This window comes from Scaptodrosophila lebanonensis, unplaced genomic scaffold, assembly GCF_003285725.1.
Source record: "Scaptodrosophila lebanonensis strain 11010-0011.00,11010-0021.00 unplaced genomic scaffold, SlebRS2 tig00001415-arrow-pilon, whole genome shotgun sequence".
Lineage (NCBI taxonomy): Eukaryota > Metazoa > Arthropoda > Insecta > Diptera > Drosophilidae > Scaptodrosophila > Scaptodrosophila lebanonensis.
The window spans coordinates 5,636,248-5,653,434 of NW_022060742.1; the positions used below are offsets into that span (position 1 = coordinate 5,636,248).

General features: G+C 43.4%; 6 protein-coding genes across 6 annotated transcripts; 2 read left to right on the forward strand and 4 right to left on the reverse strand.

The window, feature by feature from the left end:
* Positions 1-222: 222 nt before the first annotated feature.
* Positions 223-1,347, reverse strand: LOC115632848 (phosphatidylinositol N-acetylglucosaminyltransferase subunit C). Its single transcript, XM_030530106.1, has one exon. It carries the CDS (start codon positions 1,327-1,329, stop codon positions 469-471), a length of 861 nt encoding a protein of 286 aa, XP_030385966.1. The 5' UTR covers positions 1,330-1,347; the 3' UTR covers positions 223-468.
* Positions 1,348-2,264: 917 nt separating this feature from the next.
* Positions 2,265-4,852, reverse strand: LOC115632259 (unc-112-related protein). Its single transcript, XM_030529331.1, has one exon. It carries the CDS (start codon positions 4,545-4,547, stop codon positions 2,403-2,405), a length of 2,145 nt encoding a protein of 714 aa, XP_030385191.1. The 5' UTR covers positions 4,548-4,852; the 3' UTR covers positions 2,265-2,402.
* Positions 4,853-5,140: 288 nt separating this feature from the next.
* LOC115632492 lies at positions 5,141-7,667 on the forward strand. The gene is made up of 5 exons (XM_030529670.1): positions 5,141-5,296; positions 5,352-5,867; positions 5,934-6,159; positions 6,222-7,082; positions 7,151-7,667. Exons 1-5 carry the CDS (start codon positions 5,235-5,237, stop codon positions 7,412-7,414), a joined length of 1,929 nt encoding a protein of 642 aa, XP_030385530.1. The 5' UTR covers positions 5,141-5,234; the 3' UTR covers positions 7,415-7,667.
* Positions 7,668-8,269: 602 nt separating this feature from the next.
* On the reverse strand, positions 8,270-13,562 carry LOC115632090 (ribosome biogenesis protein BMS1 homolog). Its single transcript, XM_030529065.1, has 2 exons — positions 11,702-13,562; positions 8,270-10,054 (listed from the first exon to the last, which is right to left on the reverse strand). Exons 1-2 carry the CDS (start codon positions 13,494-13,496, stop codon positions 8,352-8,354), a joined length of 3,498 nt encoding a protein of 1,165 aa, XP_030384925.1. The 5' UTR covers positions 13,497-13,562; the 3' UTR covers positions 8,270-8,351.
* On the reverse strand, positions 10,136-11,231 carry LOC115632092. Its single transcript, XM_030529067.1, has one exon. The coding sequence runs from the start codon at positions 10,985-10,987 to the stop codon at positions 10,217-10,219; it is 771 nt and encodes a 256-aa protein (XP_030384927.1). The 5' UTR covers positions 10,988-11,231; the 3' UTR covers positions 10,136-10,216.
* A 113-nt stretch (positions 13,563-13,675) lies between the features above and the next one.
* LOC115632091 (coiled-coil domain-containing protein 6) lies at positions 13,676-17,077 on the forward strand. The gene is made up of 5 exons (XM_030529066.1): positions 13,676-13,946; positions 14,679-14,796; positions 14,872-14,962; positions 15,031-15,909; positions 15,974-17,077. The coding sequence occupies exons 2-5, from the start codon at positions 14,681-14,683 to the stop codon at positions 16,487-16,489; spliced, it is 1,602 nt and encodes a 533-aa protein (XP_030384926.1). The 5' UTR covers positions 13,676-13,946; positions 14,679-14,680; the 3' UTR covers positions 16,490-17,077.
* Positions 17,078-17,187: the final 110 nt, after the last annotated feature.

Consider the following 17,187-nt stretch of genomic DNA (forward strand, 5'->3'; position numbering starts at 1 on the left):
TGTAAATATACCTCAAACATAATCATAAACATTAAATTAATTATTAAAATCAAAACCAACAGAGTTTAATTTTATCAAAGGGAAGATGGGCTTTCGGCTTGTTCAAACATAACTCATTTATTACAAAATTGTTGGAAGTACAGAATAAACAATTTTTTCTAAACAAGTATAAATATCCTTCACGTAATTATGTAAATGAATTCGAACACCTGAGAAACTTTAACAATCATTTAAGAATATATGTACAAAGTAGTATGGATTAGGAACAAATTTCAATGGAATGCTTTTCCTAGAAATACATGTTCTGCAAATGGGTTATGCTCAGCGTAAAATACGATGAGAATTACCAGCATTTAATGAAAACAAATTTTTTGATAATTGATAGCTCTAACCAATGCTAGAAATTTAGCTGTTCTTCATCTCATCATCGACGTCGCCTCCCTGCTGCTGTGAGAGGCGAAGCTGATGCTATAAGTTCTCATCGAGATTTTTATCGGTGTTCTCCTCCACAATGGCCTCATCCCAGGGACCGTGGATGTTAAACTTGTGTCTTTGAAGTCGTACAAAGATTAGCGGGCAAATAAAGTTAATGAAGATAGTTGTGCACGCATAAAGACAGAGCACTGGATGGGAAATCCAATATAGCGCCGAGCAACAAATGCAGAAGATTGGGATCATGTAGAACTCATGCCAAGTGGCTGATGTCATGATGGGATATAAAACGAAAAATATTGCTGCCTCGACAAGGAGCACAAATGCGTGGTAGGATGTTGAAAGCCGTGATGCCAAACAAATGGCGCCGAATATGGCTGCATTCAAAGAGATCGCTGGAGAAACCATGGCAACATCCAGACCATAATCGGAGAACATCAAGTTGCCAAGGAGCACGAAAAATGTCATTGTGTAGATTGTATCCGTGCTGATGGCCTGAGTCAGTGTGTGTAGCATGGGCGAGAATATGAAGCCAAACAAAAGTACTGTGACCAGCGTCTTGGAATCCTCTGCCAGGAGCGCCATGCTCAGACTTTTGCCGCGGTACCAAAGATATCCAAACGCTGTGATCACACCGGTGGGCACAAATATAGTGGTTGGTGACACGGAGTCGTTCAGCATCAGGTAGTAGATTATAAGAAAGCCGGTTATGCATGAGATCTGATTGTTGAGCACTGTAATGCCCACAGCGGCCACACGATACGTATAGAGCCGTACATGCAAATTTGTACGCAAGTCCTTCAGAAAACTGGCATCCGTGTAGTTATCAGGGTATTCTCTGTTGGAGTATAGGTTCTTTACCCAAGGCTTGAGCTTTGGATTCACTGATTTTGCCATTTTTTTTGAAGCGCAGTAAGAAAGTGAGTGATTTTGTTTACATTTTTCGCACAGCTGCATTGTACGGCGTTGCCATTGTTTTGTAAGCTGATTTTGCAGATGCTGCCAGAAAGCCACTAACTGCACCAGAAACCGGCAGTTTTTAAAAATTTCCTCAGGAGTTGACCGTTTAAGGCTACTGGAATGGCGCCTGTCCCCGAAATAGAACACACGTCCCTAGGCTCACGTGTTGAAAGCCAACTTATTCATTGTTCTGTAGTAAGTCCAAATACATATAGTTTGCTTAAAAATATACAGTTAATATTTTTTTTTTGTGTAAATGCTAAATTGTTATATGTACGATATGTTTTATTTTAATTAATTTCTTTAGGTAAATTACTATGATAAGCTAATTCCCTTTCCATTTTTATATAGCGCCCATAATAAACAGAATATTTTCTGTCCTTTCAAAGTACTGGAATATTCTTTTTCGTTCTTTCCGATCGGATACCAATGGCGTCAATAATTTTCCCACATTAATAAAAAGGCAATATGTTTTCGATTCACTTCAAAGACATTAAACAATTGTTTATAAATGAGAACACTGCACTGTAATTGGCCAACTCCTTCAAAACGTATGCGTACGTTCTTTTAAATATACGATTAATTTGTAATAATTATTTAATATATATTTTGTATTTAAATAGAAAATGCTGGCTTTATTTTGGTTAAAAATGTATATATTTCGATTTTGCTTATGAGTTAGTAAATATTTATAATAGTTGCCAAGGCCACGTTAAAGGCTACGTTGATATTAAATTAAGAAGGCAAAAGGGCCTTTTGGCTAGTATGCTAGTTTATGGTTCCAGTTAGCTAAAATCATTAAACAGATTAGTTTACAAACACTTAAGAAGTTAGCTATATTCGTACGATAGATTGGATAAATCCACATTCCAAAACATTAAAAACTTCATTAAAATTGTGAGTCTATCAATTGGTTACACATTAAAAAGGGCACTAAGAAAGGCCACTGTCAACAACAATAATAAAATATTACTATAAATTAGAAAGAAACAACGATGTGGGCGGATTTTTTAAGACCAACCACCCGTCAGCTTGTGAAACAGCTCCTCGTTCAATGTCTGATTGGTATCCTTTGAACGCATCGACATGAATATATAGCCGCCAATAAACTCATGGACAACCTTGCAATCGGCCGAGAGGCAAGAAAAAACGACATTTTCATTATGAAACTGGATCATCATGCACTTAATTCCCCAATTAACGTTCCAAGCCTTCATGGTGTTATAGCGCCAAGTCTTGATGTGGTCGCCAGTGCCCAGGTCCATGCGCATAATGCGATTGTGGGCTACTCCCAGAAGCTCCTCTTTTTTATGTCCATCAAATTTAATGACAAAGAGTGTGACGCCAAAATCGGGCAGAGATTGCCAAGCCTGAATGTACTTGAGCTTCGCCTCAAGTAATGACAGATCACGCACATTGGAGTGGGTCTCCAGAATACGTGTCACTGCCTTGCCGGATAACTTGCGCAGCATTTTCGGGGACAAGTAGTCATTAGCGTCCACAGAACGCGGATCGATGTTGACATGAATGCCATGGACGGGTCTCTGCATTTGCATCAGCGAACGAATGCTCTCCACCTCATTTTCATACGAACTATCAGCCAGAGAACGACCCTTGGATGCCAATCGGCAGGCGGCCATCCACTTAGCATACTGTGCCTCATTCTCACATCGTACCCAGACCTCGGTATTTGGACCATTGCGACCTTCTGGCGCAACTTCGAGGCGGATGCCAAACTTGCCCTGCGTGAAGTTAATATCGGGAGTAACCTCGCAGCCACGCAAGTTGATGCTTATGGTTGGCGCAGTACGTCTTGAATCCTCTTGTGTCTTATACAGATGCAGGTGCAGGTCCCGATAGGTGAAGAAGTAGCGTTTGTAGCCTTTCAGCGTGAAGCGCTGCGACTTAAGGAAACGCAAGTAGTCCGAGAGTTCAGGTATGTGCGTAATATTTCCAGCGTCCCCATTCGGCCCTTCCATTGTGATCTGCAGCTCATTGAGTGCTGACGCAATTTCGTCATCATCGTTCTCCTGACTCGATGTCTCAATACCAGTGTGGAGATTGGTATTACTTGATGGCTGTGTTTCTACCTGATGGTTGACCTGAAACTGTAGGGCGGCAAACATTAGCGTTTCTTCCTCGGTGCAGTCCAGCTCCTCATTCAATATGGCCCACTTCGCCTGCTCGTATAGCTGATTGATCCGCACCTGATCATATTTGGGATTTAGGTCGAAGAACGTGAAATATTTGAAACGCAGGCACAACGTATCGTATTCCCGAATGCCCTGCTCCATAATGGACAGCGATGAGTCCAGCCAGCCGACATTTAGGCGCGCCTTCTCCACCAGCGATTTGGGACGCAGCAAACGCGAGCGCACATCCGCACTAGGCGACTGCGGGGAGGTGGACAAATTTTCTTGAAAATCACCTAAGCTTGATGAAGACTCGAAAGTGCCAAAACCATTGTTGCTGTGCTTCCAGGTGCTGGGTGTGGGCGATCCAATAGGCGTATTCGGTGCTGGAGTGCGCCTTGATGGCGCATTATGCGGCGAGATGGGCGCACAAAATAGATTGCCATGCGGCGAAGGCTTGTCCAAGCTACCATCGCTGCCGCCATTATATGCCGAGTGAATCGGCACAAACGAATTTGTATCCAGTGCTGGCTGCAAGAACGACGTACCATCCGGCTCGGCAATGGGAACCCGCTTCTTTTGCGGCAACTGCGAAAAGTTCTTCTTCAGATGTTCCGCTTCTAGTGGCTTACACAACGATAGCTCCTCCGGATAGCGAATGTCCAGATGCTTGCAGAGATTAACAACCGCTGAAAACGTTTTGATCGAGTAATCAACACGGCAGTCAAGGTATCGTAAATCCGGCAACTGCACTCGCAGCGTCTTATGCATGGGTGTGAAGTGCAAGAGGCAGTCGGCCTGGACGCCGCATTGATCAAGCGTGGCACGAGTGCGTGCCAGCCAGACATTCTTCGCCGGCCACCACAACGCATGGTCAGACCAATCCTTGGGATTCTCCGGGTCCACAAGCTGAAGCATTACGCCACCAATGTGCTGATCCCCTCGTACCCGCAGCGTCTTCTCCAACGACAGGTCGGTGATGAAGATGCGCAGGTTCCATGAGTTTTCGCCAACGTGAATCATTGCGACTGCGACTATTTTCGGTGCCGACGTCACTACGTGCCCTTAATTTACTGTACGCGAGCAACGTCCTTGTGGGGGCGCCTACAAACAAACGTAAACGTCCGCCTACAAATTCAGAGTGGCACAGATGTTCAATAAATCTGCATTCTGACACAAATGACGTAATCTCTGGTACCCAATTGGATGCGGGCGCGTTGCATATGCTGTAACACTTCCGGATACGAGCAGTTGCACAGATTGAAGCTGTCGAAATTTCACTCAATAAATGGAGCAATTAAAGAAAACCATTGAAAAATGTAGTAGAAAGCGCCTTCACCTCGATTATGTGACCGTATCTCAAAACAGCAAACTACCGCAAAGTATTAAAATACTGCTGTGGAATTTGAAAGAAAAATACCAATTGCCGTTATGCAGCCGTTGTCATGGCAAACAGCTCACTAAACAAAGTCGAAACAACTCAAGAATAGAAGAAGACGGTGTTTTTGGAAAACAAACAATAAACAAACAACAGTGAACGTAACCACAGCAGCAGTGAGATATTTTTCAGTTATATTTCAACAACAGCGTGTGCCGGCAAATCAGTTTACACATATGAATACTAAAAAGTAGAAATATTATAACTCAAGTGAAAACGAAAGGGCGATTTGTAGGCCAAACGAGCGCGTGTCGCAATCCTGTAATCTTTAGATGGTATCGCCGCGCAAGCCGGCTACAACCGTTAGTCCTGTTCCTGTTTCCAAATCGATGGCGTAAGTAACCAAGTAATTTATACCGACCCTTATCAACAACACCCTTCAACGGTAGTACATCTGCCAAGAGTTGCGAGAGCCTCTTCTCGGCCTGCAGTTCACGTGAGTCGGCATGCTTGATCTATCAACGTAAGCAGCCCCAGGTTCGTGGTGGCTGCATGAAACCATCAAATGGCAGTGGTGGACATGGACCTGTTCGCCAGCCGTCCATAATTCCGAACTCTAGCGATATACATCAGCGTGTAATGTCGGCTCGAAATTTGCGCATCAAGACCTTTCAGAATCAGTTAGCCAACGCTCAAGCCGAAATCGCCAATCTGGCCCATGAGAATCGCATGCTGCGCACTCTCCACAAGCGTCAGTCATCAGCACTGTCTAAGTACGAGTCTACCAATGCAGAGCTTCCTCAACTGCTACACTCCCATGCCGAGGAGTTGCGCGTCTGGCAAACAAAGTATCGCAATCTGCAGGCACTTAACAAGGAACTGGAGGCGAAAATCAAACAAAAGGAAGCACTCATATTATCCCTTAGCGACCAGAATAAGCATTATAGTCAGCTAAACAAGGATAGGTAAGAATGAATGAACTTGTTCAATGAAAAGTTACAACCATACATGTGTTTCGACCATCTATACAGAAATCTTGACGAGCGACAGCGGCTGCAGGAAAAGTTGCGAAATCTAGAACAACGTTTGATTGATAAGGACAATGACATGAAACTGATGGCGCGTAAAGTGCAGCTGGAGTCGAAGAACTTCCGTCAACAATTGCTCAACGAGCAAAAGAAGTCCAAAGAGGTCATGTTGAAGCTAGAGAAGGCTAGACTAGAAATTTCTGGTTACCGGAAGTTGGAAGAGTTTACGGTATACAATTATTAGTTCTTCCCTTAAATCTCATATACATATATCACTTAAATTATCTGCAGCTCGGTGGCGAAAAGAGCAATCCATTGTCCTCGGGACGTCGCACGAAACTGAATGTGGTTGAGGAGCCGGAAAAAATTGAAAAACTGGAGAAATCTCTGGAAACTCTAGAAGAAGCCATTGAGAAAAACAATCAAAGCGAATTTAATGCCCTCACTGATGTTTTGGAAACAGATTCATTATTTGATTTTGAGAAGGAAGAGAAGGCAGAGGAAGAAAGCGCACCATCTTCACCGCATAAGAGTGTTGCAAAGAACAACAATAATGCCGGCACAAAAAATAACACTACAGGTCAGGACACAAAAATTGGGCGCGGGGGAAACAGCTTATCCAAGCTGTTGTTGCCACCAGCCACCGTACAACCGAAGCAATCACATCAGCCCACAACGCGGTCATCATTGAGCCAAGCGTTGTCGAATAAGGCCTCCAGTGTTAAAGCCACCACCTCCATACCACGATTGCGCAGCGGTGGCACCAAAAATAGCACAATTCCGGGCAGTAGTAGCGCACTTAGCAGCTTGGCTAGCAAGCGTCGCGAACCGGATGCTATATCGAGGATCTCTGCACCCGAACCAAAGAGCAAACAGAACGCCTTGAAGTCGTTGGAGATGAACGCTGCTTTGGGCGATGATTACGACTTTGATGATGATTTTGAGCGTGGAGCTGGAGGCGATGACAGTTTCGGTCTAATAGCTGAGATGTGCGCAGATGATGATTGCGACGACAATGAAGAGAATGCTAACGAGGCTAGTCTTCTTAGCTATGCTGGCTATATGGAACAGAAAAGCACTAATGGCGATCTCGATGACATGCTCGATGACGATGAGGATGAAGACGAGGGGCGTAACCCCAGAGAGTCAGTGGTAAGCAAAAATCTCAGAACAACAATTCCGTAATCAAATTTTGTTCCTCACTTTCATTTATATTTCAGATAACTAAAGGATTCGTGCGTACGGCCAGCATGAAGGAGGACATCTCGAGTATACACAAACAAATTTCGGACGACTACAAGGAACGCGAGAGTTTTCTTAACACTTTCTGCCGCCAGGCATCGAGCAGCAATATGCGCGAGGATCCGGCGCTAAAAAAACGCAACAGTATTGCCACAGGAGCCACCAGTCACATGGCCGGCAGTCGAAAGAATGCCTTGTTAGCTGCACTTAAAGCCATTGATGACAACAAGAGCCAGGACTAGTCTCTGGACAACCATAAACACAACACAGACACACACAAATTTACACACTTCTAGTTCGAATGTCAATTAAGATTTCTAACACACTGTTACTTATATTTTTCTAATGGGTTGCAATGCAAAAATAAACTTTTTGTACGCCACATTCGGGCATGAGCGGTAATTTGTAGTCGACCCTGCCGCTGAACGTCTCTGCGACAGAGTCGGCGACATTGGCCGCGCATGCTCAAATGTGGGCCCGATATGAAAAAGTGTAGCAATTGTTTATTCTAGTCCTCGCCACCGGGAATTTCCTTATGACTTATTATGTAATTAAGTTGTTGAGCTGTCATTTTTGAGGAATGTTTTTGTTTGGTCCTGACTATTGAACAGAATCGGACCTGAGCTATCCACACACATATTTTAATAGTATGTTCTCACACCAAAAAAAACTTTTGTTTCTAAATACATATATTTTGTATGCCAATCAGGATTAAGGGAAATAAGATAAAATGGCCTGAATTAAAGATGTTCGCCTATTTAACAACTGATTGAGAGGACTTTACAAGTATTTTGCCCAAATTTTGGTTTTAGTCATCTGTAGACAAATCAGCATCAACCTTAAATTACTTAAAGAAATTTAATCAATTTTCTCAATATTTGATATGTGTGTATATATTTAGTACCGTTCAATACAAGCTGTTTAATCATGATCAGTTCTACAGTTCTGAAAATCAGTTTTAGAAATCCTTTTGGGAAAAACTTTATGACTGCAGCAACCCACTATGAACAATACGAACGTATTAATAATTCTTTTCATACGCCTTCAGAGATGGCTAATCAGAAAATCTCAATCATCTCTTAAGAAAATGTTATCAATTTGAGAGCATAATTTACAAAGCGTCAACAAATTTATTGAACGTTCTATTTTATAGTACAAATTACATGCAATTATAAAATATTATGCATTGTTGTTCTTGTTTCTCATCTTACTCATGGCGCGCGATACTTTTTTGCGAAGTTCTTTCTGACGCTTTAACTTTGATGCCTCCTCGGCACGCTTCTTGGCGTGGAACTGCTTTAATCGCTGTTTCGTCTCATTGCGCTCCCGATTGCGTTTGTCTCTATAGTTTGTTGTTATCATCTTCATCATCTTGGAGACTTTCTGTTCGTATGGTGAGTTCACAACGGCCACACGTTTCTCGGTCTGCTGCGGATCTAGAGGACCGAGTTTTGGTTTGTGTTTGTAGGGCAGAGCTCGTTGCAGTGCCTTTGGTATCACCAATGGCCGGAATATCTTGGGTTTGCGCACAATATCCGTGTACATGCTGTCTAGCTGGGCTTCGTTCTTTATCGCACGCTCCCGTTTTAGTTGACCTAGGGTCTTCATGCCTTGCCATTCGGTTTTCTGTTCTGGTGCCAGCAGCAATGTCGTTACAGGGGCATAGAACCGCGGCACATCTACTCGGAACCAAGTGCGGCAGAAAACAATGTCACTGAGCAAAATCTTATCCTCAAACGTAGCGCGAAAGGATCCCTCGGGCGTATGATGGGCTTTCTTGATCTGCCCACGTATACCGGACACTGTCTTTATCTTAGCTCCCTCGAACTTGGCGACCTCTAGTGAGGTATTAAACATGTTTTTGATAAAGGCCGTCTTTTTGTAGATTTTAAAGGGATGACCGACGAGCTTGAGTTTCTTCATAATTTGCGAAGATTTGTCCAACTCAGTAACACAACCAGTCGCCGCGATCCGAAAGCCCAATCGCTTCATCTCTTCCTGATCTTGTCGTACTGTTTGCAGTGCTATGAAACCGGTATTCTGTGGTGTTATTGGTCCCCAGAAGGTCATGCTGCAGGTGACATGATTTGGCGTGTATTTAAGGTAGCGATGTCGAAAGTTATCTTCCACCTTGGCATATATGGGAACAGTCTGAAAGCGTCGCCAACCCATTGAGATGATCAGAGGGTCGCCAGTCTTAAGAATTTTCTTATACCAGCGATGTTTCTTCACCTTGCAGTTCACAAAACCAACATTCTCCTCAGTCATGTTGAGGGCACCCACCAACACGGGATAGCTAGCATCAAAATGCTCCACAAACTCGGCTGGGAGAGTTTTGAAGCCAAGACGCACATAAAGACCGGCTCGGTAGCCTTCGATTTGTATGCGAAGTTCGTTATCCAGATGAGCGAATTCATTCTTGTTCAGTTCACTCTGTTTTTGGGCTTCCGCCTTGAGCTCTTCATAGTAGGAGTGGTCGCCGGTGATGCGCCCACTATCCTCTCCACCTTTTTCACCATTATTGTCGTATTCGGCGTCGAATTTGGCTTTCAGTTTGAGTTTCTTGGCCATTAGCTCGGCCTTGGTAAGATTTTCCTCCTCGACTCGCGTCATTTTACGTTTTGTCGCTTCACCACCAGCGCTAACTGAAGTTTCTCCATTGTTGCTGTCACCATCAGTTGGCTGAGTATCTTTTGGCTTTCCGTTGTGCTGCTCACCCGTCTCCAGATCTTCAAAGTCGCCATACACCTCGCTATCAGCATCGCTCATGTCATCCAGTTTAAGCAAATTTTCAGCGTCCTCAGAGGCCTTCCACTTGCCCGTGACAAAGCAGTTCTTGATTAACTCCTTGTTCCCATCTGCCAGCCAGTCGCGTAAGGCATCTATACAATAATAAAATAGGCATTATTAAATGATGATTGGAGGCTTGGTTTGACAAATATAAATTATATTAAAATACAAAATTTATGGTTTGGGGCACACAACATCAATTTATTTTCTCAATTAATCATTTCGAATAAAACATATTGTTAAATAACTCATTTTTACTCGTCCAAAGTGTCTAAACTTGACTTTGCGCCTGCATTTTGTCCGTTAGGTCCGCATGGAAAATTGAGGCCCTCCTGCGACTCTCGTTTAGGCGTTTCACGTTTATGCTGAGTGGAGAAGCTGATGTTGATGCGTCCACTGCCCCGCACTGTTGCCATTGGTCCTCCTGAACGCAAGATTGGAGTTGCCAGACGAGTAGGCTGGCTCGGTTGGGAAGTGGTATTGGAGTTATTGCTATCGCTGGAACGACTGTTGGGGCTAGTTCGTGACTCGGATTTAGGCTGGCGGGCCTGGGCTTCCTTACGCACACCCACCATGAGAGTCTCCGCACAGGCGTTCTGTTGAAACTGCTTGACGCGGTCTCTCATGGCCGTCTCCCGCTTCAGTTCCTTCTCGATCTCGGCGCGACGTTTAATTGCATAACGCTCTTCGGCCATTTGATCGCGCTGCTTATTTCGTTCCACAATTAAATCAGCTATTTCCAGACGTTTTTTCATTAGTTCTTCTTTGTCCAACTTTTGGAATAGTTCCGGCCATATGCCCTTTGTCTTCTTAATCAGGACAATGCGTGCCTCGTTTTTGAAAATGCGACAAAAGCTAGCCATTTCATCAATTTCCTGGGTCAAATGGCGCTCAAAATAGATAGGTGGATTATTATATTTAAGATACTGTGGCAAAAGAACGATGTCCGGCTTGCGGGTAGCAACTAGACGATTCAATTCAATTGAGATTTTAATGTCCTCCTCGGTCTGTGTTATCTGAACCATGATGAATTGTCGAATGATATCCGTTCGTTGCTGTGTCGCACAGTTTTAGTTTGTTAGTGCGTTTTAGAAGTCTAACAATGTTGGCTGAGCTTATTCCTAGTTTGATTATGATTACAAAGTTTATTCACTTTGAATATTTGTTTGTTTTGATTTGAATATTTGCCGGCTGTCGAATTATTAGTTTGCGTTGCTTAGCTTATTGATCAAACAATGATTGGCGTCCATTGGACTTCTTCAGTTCTGTCGTTGGCACACGCGAAACTTTTAAACAGTTGCTACAAACCTAAACTGCTATCCTTTGCAATTTTGTGGATTTACATTTCCAATAAGTCTGGTTGTCATGTCCTATTCTTAGCCAACGTGTTGTGAATAGAAACACACACACACACAAAAAAAAAAAACGAAAACACCGCACAGTTGGTTTTCTATTTGCAAAGCGCATCCATGGGAATAGATATAACACTATTGCTATCACGTGCCATTTGTAATTCAATGACATTTCAGTCTGACGCAAAATGAATTTCATTTAAATGATTCCTTATTAACTTTTACCATGTATTTGGGGTGTTCAAATAGATGGGGGTGTTAACGATATAAATCAGATATTCTTCTTTGTATTTATAGTTTATAATAAGGTCTGCCAATAAATCTTACACAATTGTAATTATAGGCTACAGATTTTGGAGTCAAAATCGTCAAAATTTAATCACTCACCTCCATGATAATCAAAGAAACAGCTCTCATCTTTATCACGTATATCCCGTTCCTTTTGCAAATCAGTTTGCTTCTTGGTCGCTACTTTAAACAGTCCTCCCAGCTCTTCCTCGGAATCACTGTTGTTCTTATCCTGCTGCTCTTCTGGCTGTTTGTTGCGTTCGCTTTGGTTATAAGCCCCATAGACCAAACGCATTAAATTTCGCGATTCGGAGTGCCTTTGAAGGAAGGCATCACGTGCCTTTTGCGCCAGGTTAGTTTTCCAGCTCATGTTACTGGCTAGGATTTGTGCTTCATTTGCCTCATCGTCATCGCCGTTGTCAGAGTTTTCATCGCTGCTTTGGGTACCGCTCTTAATATTAGCTAAACTCTGATATTCTTCATCTCCCGATGTTTCACCCTCATCCTCATCCGATTCTCGATCGCTGTTTTCATTGCGCCAATCATCGGCATCAAATTCATCGCCCTCTTCGTCGCTGGATTCGGCAGCATCAAGTCCAGAATCATTTCCATCATCCTCATCCTCACTATTTTCTGCCTCATCGTCGCTTTTAAAGTCCTTTGATTTAATGGGCGCACCATCGGAGAAGAGTCGAAACTCTTGTTGCTCCATTTGCTCATCGATGGTAGCCTTTTTATCTATCAATTTATTCACCAATTCCTCCTGTTCCGTTGCATCGGCGCTTTTCTCTTTATGGGAATGAGAGCCCTGCAGTTCAATATAAACGGCATCCTTGTCGTAGACAATGCCACCTACACCGGACATGGGTGCATATAGCAGACGCTCCTTTTCAAGCAGGCTGCGTTTCTTCTCAGTCCCCGGAAGAGGGCAAGGATCGGATATGACACTCAACTCGTCGATGCGTGCATCGCCGAGCCCCGCTATGTGCACCATGTGCTCTTGTTTAAGAGGAACTCCTCGCACATAACCGTAAAGCACCACTTCCCGATCGCATTTGGGATTGCGACGCACTGTATCTGTGTTTGTTACGTCCTCCATACGATCGACCAAAATGTAACTGTGGGCGCCACGCCACTGCAACGGTCTAAACTTCATGACCGATATAAATCGTCCCAGGTTCTTAATCTCGTTGCGCAAATACTCGCCATGCAACAATCCGGATAAATAAAATAGTTTGGCGCCGTCATAAACCTCTGTCCAGAAACGATGCTTCAGTTCCTTTTTCCGTTTGCGTAGTTGCTTGGGATTCTTAATCATGTCCAGATGGGTTAACACGCCCATAATTTTTGGCATGCCGTGCACCTGGCATATGTTCAAGAACTCAAAGATCTCCATCTCGAAACCGTAGCTTGCATCACAGAGCAACAAAACCAAATCTGCGCACTTGGCCACATCGATCATGGAGTTAATGTCATTGTTGCACTCCAGCAAGGTGATACGGCGCTTTTTCGATGTGACTATGGTGATGGGACCACGTATATCAGTAACATTGGTGCGCGTGAAGCTCTTGATCAGATTCTTAATCAGTGTTGTTTTGCCCACTTTCGGCGGACCCACAATGGCAATCAGTACTGGCGGAGGCTCATCTGGTGTCTGGTCCACTACTGGTATGTGCTGTTTCTTGGCGGTCAGGTCCTCCTTACGCCGAAAATTACGCTCGGCGCGCTGCGCAGAGTTAATAGCAAATGCCTTAGGATTGCGTTGGCGCGCTGTTAGCTCTGGATCCTTTTGATTGCTTTCCTTTTTGGCCTTTATCTTTTTCTTTTCCGCTTTGACTCCCGATTGGCGAGCACGGTGTTGCTTTCGCTTATCCTGGCCCGCATCTTCCTCCATTGCATGTAGTGCTCTAGGAAACTATTTTTATTAGAACTTTCGCCGTGTTTACGAGTTGCACGTGTAGCGAGTGGCACTTGCTGATTAAGTATCGATGCTTTTACGGCAGCACAGTGCTCCCAGACTATTCTCAGTTGTTAGGATTTTCGTTTTTTGTGGTTACTGTCACACTGCTGCACTACGCTGGAAGTAAATTTTTTCACTCTGTTCACATTTTTTATGTCAAAATCGTTGCAAAATGTGTCGTTCTCGCAATTTCAAACTATAGAAAAGGACACTAACTTGCGCCGCTAATAATTTTACATGCGCGCACACACCCCATCCTCAGTTTTGACATAAAAACAAAGACATTTGGTCGCTGAAAAAAGGCTGCGTACCATTGGCGTGAAGACGGCGCGTAGTAACAAGTCTTGGATTGGTAAAAAAAAAAACGAAGTCGTCTATAGAAAGGCAAGTGATTGGTAATAAAACTGTATAGCATGCGAAATGGATAAATTTTCATTAAGTGCAGCATGTGTGCACATTTTAAAAACACATTTTCAGTAATTTTGCCAGCATTTTAAGTACAATTTTGTGACTTGTAAAAAGTCGGCGTGCTTCTCTACCTCCTTTGCATACGTACATTCATACATATGTATATGTACATATGTGCATTTGTCGGCAACGGCGCCTATTTGGGGGTGGTAGACGCAGCCAATGCCATTTATGGAGCAACATACTGCAAGGCCCCTTCAAATTGTCTAATTCAATGCCACACAATGCTGCACAAAAAGCTGCAAGTACTTGGCCGACCTTGTGCCCCAATCGATTTCATAAAAGAGAAGACCGAAAAATCTCAGAATAACCACAGTGATTTGATTATGCACAAGTGAAGGTTAAACTTCTCGATGGCTATGGCCAAAATGAGTGAAAGCAGGGCCAATAAGCATCCGATGCCACCATCGGCCGACAGTTCTTTGTTTGTCAGCAACAATAAAAATGTGTATGTAAGAAATAAAGAACGCGATGACGTCTACGACAGCGATGCATACATTATTTCTTGTAATTGCATGTGCTTAATGTTTTTTATTGAAAAAGAACGAATCGACACCAAAAGGCGAATCAAATTGACGTCACCATGACAAAAGCTGAAGAAAAATATACGAAATATATTGTAAATGTTTTCCTCTTATTTTTCCTCAGAAATGGAGAGCCCTTGTGAATCGGAAAGCTCGCTGGACGGCGGCACAATGCTGCCACCGAGCCCGGTTTCTCGGGAACAGCTGCAAAAGCGCATCGAGTCGCTTACCCAACAGAACAAGTGAGTAAACAAAAAGTTGATTGTATTCGCTTTTGTATTTAACAATATATACCTATCCTACATATATGTAAATAGGGTTTTGAAGGCGGAGTTGGACACATTCAAAACAAAATGTAAAGTGGTGCAGGAGGAAAATCGCTGTCTTAAGCAAGCATCGGTCATCATTGTGAGTATCATTATTGTCTGCATTCTTTATGGGCATTCCAATTAAATATTACTCCACTTAACTCTTAGCAAGCCAAGGCAGAGCAGGAGGAGGAGTATATTTCAAACACATTGCTCAAGAAAATACAAGCACTGAAAAAAGAAAAGGAAACACTTGCGCATCACTATGAACGTGAGGAGGAGTGTCTTACCAATGACTTGTCACGTAAATTGGATCAGTTGCGTCAGGAGAAATGTAAACTGGAGCAAACGCTCGAACAGGAGCAGGAATGCTTAGTGAACAAACTGATGCGCAAGATTGAGAAACTGCAAGCGGAGACCGACAGCAAGCAAACAAATTTGGAGCAGCTGCGTCGTGAAATGGTCGAACTGGAGAACACGCTTGAAACGGAGCAGGAGGCCTTGGTTCTCAAGCTTTGGCGTCGCATGGATAAGCTTGAGAACGAGAAGCGCTCGCTGCAAATTAAACTGGATCAGCCTGTATCGGATCCAACAACGCCACGTGATATCACTAATAACGCCAACGGCGACACTGCCACCAATCTGAGCGCGCACATCCAGACGCTGCGTTCAGAGGTGTTACGTCTACGCGCTAATCTCGCTGCCGCCCAGAAGGAGACCACAATCAAAATGCAGCAGTTTGCCCAAGAGGAGAAGTCTATACGCGAAGAAAATGCGCGCCTTCAGCGCAAATTAAAGCAAGAGGTAGAACGCCGCGAGGCTCTATGCCGCCATTTGTCCGAGTCTGAATCATCGCTGGAAATGGATGAGGAACGTTTTTACAATGAGAATCTTATGGGCGGTGGAGGTGGTAGTGCCAGTGCGGCTGCTTGTGCGCAACGTCAGCGCACTATCAGCAGTCCCGTGTCACATAGCCCCTCAAGCAGTCGGCCGCTAAGTCCAGGCACAGCAGGCCAAAATCGGTGCTACGCCTGCGGACAGCTTGTGGTGAGTGAGAATCGGACTATGCTATATAACATAACAATATATTTCAACTTTTGTGTTTTTACAGAATCGGCGTGCCAGCGAACGCTTCATAAAGCCAGCACTACCCACACCAATGCTAGGTTTGAACACTTCCGCACCCAACGTGCTCACCACTGCTGTCAATCCGCTACTGGCTACGGGATCTGCTGCCATATATGGAGCCAATGCAGCTAATGCTGGTTCTATTCCCGGTAGTGGGGGTGTCAGTTTTCTATCGAATCTGAGCAGCGAACGACTGAATTTGGGAGCGGCTACTGGTATGTCACAAGCGGCGGGAAATGCCACATTTCTTGCTGGAGGCGGCAGCAGCACTGGCGGATTGCTGCAGTCATTGAACAATCAACCCGGCACGTCCAGCGCTTCGTCATCGTCATCCAATCTAATGAACATTAGCTTGAACAATTCGTCCAGCGGCAACATTGTTAACAGCAGCAGCAACTCATCACTCTCGGCATTTACGCCCACAAATCAACCCAGCGCCGCAGCCACTGCATTCATACAGCCGGCTAGTCCAATGGATACGTCTACATGTAAGGAGTAGAACGGAGCATTTCTGCTATACAAGTAAACATGACATGACTTTTCTCACACGTACACGTATACACGCATGCAATACACACAAAAACACACAACCAGTTTAAACGAAAGTAATAGAAAGTCTAAAGTAAGTTCTCTTTTTGGTGCGGCTCAAAGTCGCCTAATTTATGGATATGATGTATGTATATGTATAAGGTTTACTTGATCAAAATCTCCTGCGAAAAAATTAAAAAAATTTTCAATTGATAGCGGAATTCCTAACACGCGTACGGTATTTCAAGGGCCCGAAGAAAAAAACTTACTATATTTAGCGCTTACGTGTAAGAAGCGTGTTTTTTACTTTACTTTCTCTGTTGCAGTTAAAAGTAACTATGAATGTAAAAGGAAACAACAAATACTTTAACATTAACAATATGAATTTAAAAATTGTGAATTCTATTCATGTGAAACCATTTCCCCACTTTATCCTCGCATGTATGTGGGTCTAATTATTTTGGAGTATGTAAATTTATAAGTATGAGTATGATGATGTATGTATTTTTTGGTTAGCCTAACTCATAAAACTGAAAAAAAAAACTTTACAAACTATGAATGACAGTTTCAACGTTAATTAATTTTCGCCACATGTAAACTAAAAAAATAAAGTTCAACGATTTAAATCAACTATGTACGTCATTTAACATTTGAATAGTCGTTACACGT